Genomic DNA, 10,628 nt, shown 5'->3' on the forward strand with positions numbered 1-10,628 from the left:
ACCAGACGGGTAATCTTCTGTGTCCGACATTTCCATGACGAGGTCGACGTTTTTCTCCTTTGCTGCCGTAGCCACCACCATTTTAGAGCTTCCCGTATACCCGGTAATTTGTAATTACATTTCAGAGCACTATATATACTCACTACTAATATTTGTAGGTCGTATACACGGAGTTCAGTTATGTTGTATCCACAGGTGCAGGAATTCGTAAACGACAAAATTTCCAAAGGGTGAAGTGCTCGCTCCCTTTTTTTTTTTTTTTTTTTCATGTTAGCTCGTACGAGCCAACATCCGTTCACCTTCGAGGCTCGATCGCGACTTCCCACTATACAGCATCGCATCACTGCCAGCAGTGCCAGCAGACGCTCTGCAAATGTTCAGATGCAGACTGCAGTCTGCACTTGCAGAGTCCTGCAGATCTGCTGCATCTGCAAGCTGCAGCAAGGTTTACATATTTTACCCTGTGTAATTCTGTATAACTATACACATGCCATGCTCGCACTGTACATACCGAGAACCGAGAATGGGAACGAGAGAGAGAAAGATAGAACACACACACACACACACACAGAGCAGCGGAGCACCTTTACTGCGGCTGCGAGAGTGTGCGCGAGTGTCAATCGGTCCCCAGGAATGTGGCACTTCAAAATGGCTGCCAGTTACTTTAGTAATTTACGGCCGTGTCTGGCTTTGTTGTTGACCGTGTGTGATTGTCGTCTAGCCGCGCGTCGTTGAATACGTCTTTTCTGACAGTAGCACAGCAGCACGTAATTGTTGCCCTCCTTCTTCCCCTTTCGACGCCAACCCTTCAACGGCCGCTAGCCAGAAAGCCACCCTCGCTAGAGAGAGACTACCCGCACTTTCTCTCTCTCACTCTGCCTGTCTGTCTACTTCTGCTGCAGGTACACTGCTGCTGATTCAGCCTGCATCTTCTCGACTACGACGACGACGACCCCAACCGCGACCATAACTTCTTTTGCATGTATATTGTCGATGAAAGGTCGAGGTTACAAAGCTCTACTGCTCTACTAAGTAGTACTGACGAATGTTCCCATAGTCGACGTTATTGTGCAGTGCTCTCTATCTAGTTTTCTTCTCTATTCTGGATTGTCTGTACGTATTGCTTGCCAAAGAGTGAAACCTCTGGTGAAACCATGCAAACTTACGAAAAGGGGCTCTAAGTTTTCGAGAAGCGGTGTACGACACGGTGTATGAGTGACGATGAAAAAAAAAGGATGAGGGGAATAAGACGACGACAGCTGCAGCAGCTGAGTGTACCAATGATTCCTGGAGAAGGGTTTCCCTGTTACTCCGAATTTTGATACTGCACAGGACATACTATGGAGTCGACTTGACATTTTTTCATGTAGATTTTTTCATTGGTAAACAATACAGCTGTTCTTGTCACAAGGATACTGGGTGACCGCTTCTCGATGCAAAATGCAGGATGCCAGCTGTGTTTGAGATGGTGAAGCTGGCTGCTCCAGCTGCCAGGCTTCAATGCTCCAGTTTCAAGAATTAAGACAATCTCCGAAATTGATTGGGAGTGCAATTTTTTAGTATGATTGTTATGTTTGTGCGTGATAGCTATGATAGTGAACAGCAAGGGGGCTGACAGTTGTCACAAGTTGAGGTAAAAGTACAAAAAGTACTGCACTTTTACCCGGTTCTTCTTGTTTTATGGTATCATGACTATTTGAGTACTGTGCTTCAAGTTAACAAGTGCCTTACAATCAAGCCTTCCACATTTTATGAGAATTTATCAACATTAAGTTTTGATACTCGTGATATTGTTGACAATAAGGATGACAAAGTTATGTATTTCATAGTAGTTTATTTTCGTGATAAAGCAAAACAAATAAATTTTTTTCCTGGCATAAATGTGCCTGTTGCATCTGCGGTGTATTTATGACTCAGCCAAATCAAAGCTAGGTCCTCGAGGGCTTAGTATGGGCCACTATGAATCCACCTGCGGTCAGCAAGTCAAACACACGTGGATACCATCAGAAAGCACTAGCTGAGATCCGTAATTCGCTGCTCCCATTTGCTAATATTGGTGTGTATTTAAGTCTTGTGTGTTATTATTGCTTAATTTTTCTTTCATCATCAAATTTATTGAAAATTACAAATTAAAGTATATTGAGAGAAGAAAAATGTAATAAAATTTAAATATAAGTTAATTATCGCACACGATCATACTTGTAAATTATTTCAAAACATGTTTTAATTTGATAATGAACCCTAAATTTGGTTGTGCATCAGGTGGAATGCATATTTTTTTCTGTAAAATTTCGGGTTGTATAAGCTCACTTCTAGCTTAATGGGCTATAGAGCAAAATTTTTAATTGTCTATAATGTATGAATGTAAATTAGGAATATTTATCTACGTCATTGTAGGTGGTGCAGGAGAAGTTGGTTCTAGTGCTGCTAGTACAATATCAACAGCATCAACTACTAGCGGTGTTAGTTCAGCTTCTGGTCTCAGTGGCTTATCTGGTACATCTGGATCAATAGTAGACAAACCTGATCAACGTCAGGCATTGGCACAACTTGCAGCAATGGGTTACACAGAGGTAAGATCCCTAATTTAAACAGCGTTCCTGACTCTAATTATTCCATTACATGATATCTAATTTGAAAAAATTACAAACATTAGATTGGAATTTCATAACTCATAGCACTAATGGCAACACAGGAAAATATGTAAAAATGCATACAATACTCGATCATTATTTTTATTTTTATAAGTATTTGTATTAACTCAACACACTGCAGATTGTTCACCTTTATTGCAAGCTTTATACTCTTGTTTAAGAAAACGAATATTAAAAGTCATTAGTTACTGAAAAATAGTAAAAAAGCAACAATAATAAAAAAACAAATTGTCAACAGGAACTGAGTGTGCGTGCGCTGAAGGTGACAGGTTGGCGACCTGATGCAGCTGTTGAGTACTTGAAACAAGCTGCAGCCAGCTGTCATCAGGTCGATCAAACAAGCTTAAATGGCATGAGCAAGTTGAATACCAAACTGATCCGCAAGCCAAGTCTAGAGCGTGAATTGTCTCTACAGCGGGGCTCGCCAGCTCTAGACAGCGGTGCCGGGAGCTCGCGCTCCGATAGTCCAAGGTTGCCTACAGAAGCCGGTGGCATTAGTCCACACCATCCTCAACTTAGCCGTCAGTACTCGCCCAGTAGCTTCGTCGAGCGCGAGCCTCCTCCTCCGCCACCCCCTCGCTGCAGCTCCACACCTCCACCACCTCCGCCACCTCACGCACCCTACAGTCCACCTAACGTCCCCACCAAAATGCAAGAGATGCTGAAACGCATGTCACCTGCCCCCGTCGTGCCCAGTCGAGCACCCTTACCTGCGCCTGTAAGTGCTAGTTCCGGCGCTGGTTCGATGAGTGTAACGCAACGGGGTACCAGTCCCGTGTCCACGTCCAGTGCCGGCTCCAGCGGTAGGCAGCCTATGATTGTACAGAATGGACCACAGGTTAGTCACTTTTTCGTTCACCCAAATTAAGCTGCAGCTATGCAGTTATATTATATTTATTGTAAAGTGCTTATGAACAACTCGCATACTTTTCAAATCACACAGGTACAGCAGCAGCTCTCGCAACAAATGCAAGCTCTGAGTATCTACCAGTCCAATAATAGCGCAAGCTCGAACCAAGTGGAGCCTCCTCCCCCGTACCCAATCGTCTCGTCGTCAGCTGTAGGCCCGGTGCAGCCACCTTCCTACAGCGCCTCAATGCAGAATCGCCAAAGTCCCACTCAGTCTCAGCAGGATTACCGCAAGAGCCCGTCCTCGGGCATTTACTCGGGGCCAACTTCGGCCGGCTCGCCTAGTCCCATCACTGTATCGACAATGTCCCCCAACAGCCAGTCCCAGTCAATGGCGCGGCCCACGCCTTTGCAAGCTTGGGGCGCTCGCCAAGCCAAGACCCAGCCGCCTATCATTATGCAATCGGTCAAGTCCACCCAAGTGCAAAAGCCCGTGCTACAGACAGCCATCGCGCCCACCTCGCCCCAACCTATCTCCAACACCAGCAATACACCCCCACCGCCCCCCAGCTACGCTTCGTCGATACAGCAAAAGCAACAGCAAGCGCAACAGCAGGCCCAACAGCAGGCTCAACAGCAACAACAGCAGCAGCAGCAGCAACCCGTCCAACCACAACCACCGCCTCCGGCATATCCGCCTGTTGTTGGAAACAGCAATGGGGCGCCGGTTGCGGCTGCGGTTAACATGGGGATGTCCGTTGGCGTGCCCACGACTGAGCCACCAAGCTACGCGACGACTATGCAAGCGCTTGCCGCTCAGAGGGGTATGCACCATCCACTACCGCCTCCACCCTATGGAACGCCTACAAGTGATGATTCCTGTGGCATGACTATCGTAAGTATTTTCTTTAATTAATTGCATCCAAAGCATTCAATAGCATCGACTCGAATCCAAATCCTATTTTACACACATGTATTTGAAATGCCAGGGTTCGTCGATGGAAAGCAGCTCGGCGCCTCGTTCGTCGCCTGTAGCTCATCATCCTCCTCTCCAGAGAAAATATTCCCCTGCTACAGTAGTTATAGAAAGTGGATGCCAACAGCATTCATCAGAAACACCACCCTTACCACCGACGGCTTCGAGTTCGGTGTCCAATGCGCCCCGCAACAACACCAACCATTCGTCACCAATCCCAGATGGTGACAAGAAAAAGAACAACGATGGCGGGGATTCCGGTAACAACGTCGGAGGTGGTGGCAATGGTGCCAACAATCAGTACAAGATAAAGCATCAATCGCCGATTCCTGAGCGTAAGCACATGAGCAAAGAAAAGGAAGAGGAGCGTCGGGATTGCAAGGTGCGCAACTATTCGCCCCAAGCTTTCAAGTTTTTCATGGAGCAACATGTGGAGAACGTACTCAAATCGCATAAACAGCGGCTCTATCGGCGCTTCCAACTCGAGACTGAGATGCAGAAAATCGGTCTAAGTGCTGAGGCTCAGTGTCAAATGCGCAAGATGCTTTCACAGAAAGAATCCAATTACATAAGGTAAATAGTTGGTTAATATTTTCTTGTGTTGTTTTTTTAGGTCTTGTTTTTAAGAGAAACTTGAAAAATTATGTCAAATCATTTTCAGGTTAAAAAGAGCAAAGATGGACAAGTCGATGTTCAGGAAAATCAAGCCCATTGGTGTTGGTGCTTTTGGGGAGGTCACGCTCGTCAGAAAACTAGACACTAATCAGTTCTATGCTATGAAAACATTACGAAAGGCAGACGTTTTAAATCGCAATCAAGTAGCGCACGTAAAAGCTGAAAGGGATATTCTCGCGGAGGCAGACAACGAGTGGGTTGTCAAGCTTTACTACTCCTTCCAAGACAAAGACAATCTGTACTTTGTCATGGATTACATACCCGGTGGTGATCTTATGTCGCTGTTGATAAAATACGGTATATTCAAGGAGCCACTGGCTAGGTTTTACATAGCGGAACTAACCTGCGCTGTCGAAAGTGTACACAAAATGGGCTTCATTCATCGTGATATCAAACCAGATAATATATTGATTGACAGAGATGGGCACATCAAGCTCACGGATTTCGGACTTTGTACAGGCTTTCGTTGGACGCATAATTCGAAATATTATCAGCAAAATGGTAATCATTAACTTTTTATTTTTCATGATATTGCGACTCATAATAAACGCTTATAATTCGTTTGCTGCAAAATAGGTCACAACAAGCAAGATTCAATGGATCCATCAGACGATTGGAATAACGAGTGTCGTTGCATTCAGCTTAAGCCACTTGAACGAAGGCGACACAGAGAGCACCAGCGTTGTCTTGCTCACTCATTAGTTGGTACTCCAAATTACATAGCGCCCGAAGTCTTACAACGCACTGGATATACGCAGCTGTGTGATTGGTGGAGTGTCGGTGTTATTCTTTATGAAATGCTGGTCGGCTCTCCACCGTTTTTGGCTAATACACCTGCAGAAACGCAGTACAAGGTAAGTTTTCATTTCAAATTACATAGTACTGAAGAGCATCAAACTTCAAATTAATCATGAATTTCGATAATTTTACAGGTGATCAACTGGGAAACGACACTGCACATACCAAAGCAGGCAAATCTGTCACCCGAGGGTAAAGACCTCATTTTAAAGCTGTGCGTGGGTGCTGATAAGCGATTGGGTAAAAACGCAGACGAGGTGAAGTCGCATCCGTTCTTTGCTAGCATTGACTGGGAAAAGGGTTTGCGTCGTCAAGTAGCGCCACACATACCCAACATTCGCAGTGTCACAGACACGAGTAACTTTGATCCCGTGGATCCAGACAAGCTACGCAACTCGGAGTCTTCGGATTCGAATAAGTCCGACGAGCTGCTCGATAATGGCAAGCCCTTCCATGGTTTCTTTGAGTTCACGTTCAGGCGTTTTTTTGACGATGGTGGTGGTCCCTCGTATCCTAGTCGAATCAGCCTAGAAGATAACGATAATTCAGGTCCTGTTTACGTATGACATTAGGCCTCGTGACGCGTGTATCGTTCAATACGCGTGTCCAGGTGATTTAAGTTTTATTAATTTAAAGTTGTTCATTGTTACGATGTATGATATAGTGTGTTGAGATTGGACGGTTTCATTATAGATGATTTTAGAATTAACAAGCTTCAGACAAAGTGAAAGTCTGCTGCTACTTTTTACTAATCATAATATGTATTCGCGATATTAAATTTAGTCGTACTTCGAATTATTATTTATAGTGAAATCGTCTGATCAATGGATCGCCACTAAGCCCTGTTATCTAACAGTTTTGCGTGTGATCGTGAAACAAAGATTATGAAGGAAATAATGAAAGGTTTGCGTGTACAAACGAAAGTGTTAAATGAAATAAATGCTCCCAAGGGAAAAACTCATAAGACTTGAAAACACATATGGCCGAATTTGAGAATGTCGGTCGTCGTCGGTGTATGCTGATCACGTTTCTTTATATTTATTTTTTTTTTCTCGTAAACATACTTTAGCTTGCCATTTTTCTCACATATAAATTGGCTTTTGAATTAATAAAAAAATAAGCGGATCTTTTTTTAGAATATTTCAGCAAGTACTGTGATATTGCAAATACTAGCATAATCTAGCTTTCAATTATAATTGTAATATTCTTTGACTTAGTCGGACGTTAATTTAAGGAAAATTTGTTGAAGTAATTCAATTGAGTTTCTTTAAACTACCCTAACTAACGTATTTACAATTTTTTTTTTTTTTTGTTATTTTTTCTTTTTATTTTTTATCAAATGCTGAATTCACCTGTAGTTCTATTATAATGTGAAATAGTGTATAGTACTGTATTTATAACATTCATCTAAATTTTACGAATGAATATAGTAGAATGTAATGCGTTTGTTTTAAACACTTTTTTTTCACCTTTTTTCGAACGTGGACTTAACATTTATCAGAATTACTTGCCGAGTAAGTTGTATAATGATCAACGTTTTACTGTTTTTATAACGTTAATTTCGAATCCTTATGACAAAGTAAGTTATGTGATGGTATCGTGTTTTTCTAAGAAACAATCGATTCCTCGTCGTTTCTTATGTATAATCCATAACTAACTTTTCATTGTCAAACGGTATGAGTAGTAACCATGTATTATTAATAAAAAGTTTCAAAGTAGAGAATTTTATCAACATCAGAATGGGTAAAAAGATAATGTCGATAAATATATAATATGTTGCCTTCCTGTTTCTTAAGGTATTTTGTTGCTTTTTATGTGATGTTTGTGAATTATATGATTAGAAAGGACAAGGGATAAAATTGTTTTTATTTAGAATATTAAATTATATTTTATTTATTTCGAAAATTATAAAAATATCAAAGCTTTTGTACATTTCGTGAAAACAAAAAAACAAAAAAACAAATTTCGTATCGGAAATAAGATAGAAATTAAACCTACTTGATAGTTTCTAATGCGAATCATCCCACGTGATAAACTTTTTTAAGGGCTCAATGACTCACATTTTGGACTTTTTTGTCATAACGACTCTTTTTTTTTTCGTTTACTAAGTGTTCATTCATGCTGCGGGAAACAAATAAACAAAAATAACAAAGTACGTGCATTGAACAAAATAATGCATGGAAGTGAGTGCCTAGAACATAATACTATGACACATGTTTCAAGTGTGTTGAATTTTTCTCATCAAATTGAAACGTCATGTACTTTAATGTTATGCTTTTAGGGAACGAAATTTATTTATTATTATTTTTTTTTAATACAGCAATTCGATATATATAAAAGCCTCAAAAGCGCTTTTGTGTAGTTAAAAACAATAATAATTATGATAATAATCAAAGAAAAAAGTTATTAACGAGATATATCGAATTTTCATTCAGTTGTATGTACTATGTACAAAAAAATGAGAGCAAAAAAATGATGTACTCTATGCCTAAACGTATGTTATATATTATTATGGTTATCATTATTATTAATCATGATGTGCAAAGATAATACAAAAATATGAAGCAGTGATAACTCAAAATGTAAGGATAGATTTTTTTTCTTGTTCTGCTTTTTAAGTTGACAAACGAAACAAGACGGTAAAGGTATAACGAAACCAATATTTAATAACGTGCAGAGAATCATGTAAACATTAATCCTTTTTTTTTAAGTCCTGATTATTTTGTAAGTGATCCTGCCTAACGATAGTCCGATGATGAATTTTCAAAAGAAATAAAGTATCATCAACTTCATTCTAAAACGATATTTAATTTAATATTTTTTTCAACCAATCATCAATGGGACCTGCATTTAAAATTTCTTATCGATTCGCAGTGCCAAGACTATTTCGTAGCAAATTTCACTTGATTTTGATCAATCTGTGCTACGAAAAAAAAGAGTAATCATTTTTTTCGTTCTCAAGACTGTTGACGATGTTGCCTTCAAGAAAATAAAGTAAAATATAAAGGGAAAAAAGATAAATATAAGCAATTAACGAACAAATGCCGAATCTGCCTTGTGAACGAACTGATATATTTTCGTAGTTTTTTTTCTCTTGTACTATACTAAGGATTTGTTGGCATACTACAAAAAAGAGTGTAGGGAAACTTTTTTTTTTTTTTTTAACAGTAACCAACGTTTGTCAGTAAATACATCAAGCAAAGCAGTGAAATGTGTCAAGGGTCAATTTTGTAATCTATAATGAATGGAGAGAGATGTGTCATGTATAAAAGCGAGCAAGGTGACTGTATTTAAATCGTAGAGAAAATTTTTGTAGTGCATGTTATATAAGTACGCGCCTTAACGTATATTTTTTCAAGATCAGCTTGATTCGTTTAGCTCATTGTTTCGCATTCACCTACTCCTCTGAAAACTTGAAGATGAACGAAGTAAGACAATAAAAACAATGCTGGTGTGCTAGTTGAACAGCGAGAGTGAGATCTGTCTAATGATTTATACATTCATGGTAAATAATTTACAAAAAGAGAACGATACAACGTTGTTCCGAAGCGTGGGTAGCCGATGTTATTGTTAACGTGTACATTTTGTAATATCTTCTCTTACGTGTAATGTCTCCCCTTAATTTTATTTTCCTCCTACCCCAACAACTGTAATTAAAATGCAAAACAAGTGCGATAGTGAAAGAGATGAGCGACAATTTAAGCTTAGCTTTTTAAGGCACTATATAATATATTACCTTGTGTACATAATTTGGATGAGTGTTCTAAATTAAAAGTATGTTTAATGCTTAAATTAAAAACTACATAATTGTCTATTTTATTTTACTCTGCTTTTAAAATGTAAATGTAGCATGTGTGGTCTAAAATCTCATTTTCATTGTCTCCCGAGGTGAAGCCAAAGGTGACAAACGTAAAATTTCAAATCTTTCACTGAATGGTGGACTTGCAATTTTGCAAATTTTCATATTTTAAAATTTAACTCAGAATCAGCGCCATCTACCAGGGGTGTTTTCCGCACATTCCGCAATCCACCAGCAAGTGATTTGAGGATGCGCTCTACGTTACCATCAGGTCGGTAAGTCAACTACCTTGAATTAACTAGCTACGTAACTTTACAGCCTCTGATTTTATCATTCTGGTCAAGAGAGCACGGTGTAAGATGTACGTGAAGTTATATGTAGTAATTACTTCTAATTAATGCCATTTGATCGATTTTATTACACCATATGAATATCTATGTTTTTGGAGGTCGACTTTTGGGTAAAAAAAACAGATTGTAAACTTGCCGCAAACAGCACAGACCACGTCAACTTTTTATTATCTACTTACAAGATTAAATGCGGCTGGTTTATAATTGATTAAATGGCTCTAATATAAGAAGTAATAATTATTTGGATCAGCGCCATCTAGCGTTGCGAATTTCTGAACTAAAAAGTGGCCCTAAACTTTTGAACCAGAGCTTTAGCGCGTAGAGCCATTTAGTCAGTTATAAACCAGCCGCAACTCATGATGAAGCTGTGAAATATAAAAAAAACGATACGTGTGTTTTTGGCGGCAAGTCAACAATCTATTTTCTACCAAAAAATTGACCTCCTATGTGTTTATACTTTTGAAGATCAATTTTCGAGCATAAGATAGATTGTTAGCTTGCCGCCAAAAAAACATGTAATGTTATTT

The 10,628-nt window shown here is 39.7% G+C and overlaps 1 protein-coding gene across 3 annotated transcripts; it reads left to right on the top strand.

Moving 5' to 3' along the window:
• The first annotated feature begins 620 nt into the window (after window positions 1-620).
• Window positions 621-7,224, top strand: wts (serine/threonine-protein kinase warts). Of its 3 annotated transcripts, XM_089596312.1 has the most exons (10): window positions 621-2,056; window positions 2,398-2,573; window positions 2,893-3,492; window positions 3,598-4,107; window positions 4,150-4,398; window positions 4,493-4,703; window positions 4,755-5,052; window positions 5,141-5,655; window positions 5,731-6,008; window positions 6,087-7,224. In XM_089596312.1, exons 1-10 carry the CDS (start codon window positions 1,960-1,962, stop codon window positions 6,516-6,518), a joined length of 3,366 nt encoding a protein of 1,121 aa, XP_089452438.1. In that variant the 5' UTR covers window positions 621-1,959; the 3' UTR covers window positions 6,519-7,224. The 3 variants fall into 3 exon arrangements, with proteins under 3 accessions (XP_089452438.1, XP_089452437.1, XP_014208917.2); XM_089596311.1 differs by having other exon boundaries at window positions 4,156-4,398; window positions 4,493-5,052; XM_014353431.2 differs by having other exon boundaries at window positions 3,598-4,398; window positions 4,493-5,052.
• Window positions 7,225-10,628: the final 3,404 nt, after the last annotated feature.

The sequence above is a fragment of the Copidosoma floridanum genome, unplaced genomic scaffold, assembly GCF_036245765.1.
Source record: "Copidosoma floridanum isolate Cflo_tuat_1 unplaced genomic scaffold, Cflo_Japanese_pri ptg000030l, whole genome shotgun sequence".
Classification (NCBI taxonomy): domain Eukaryota; kingdom Metazoa; phylum Arthropoda; class Insecta; order Hymenoptera; family Encyrtidae; genus Copidosoma; species Copidosoma floridanum.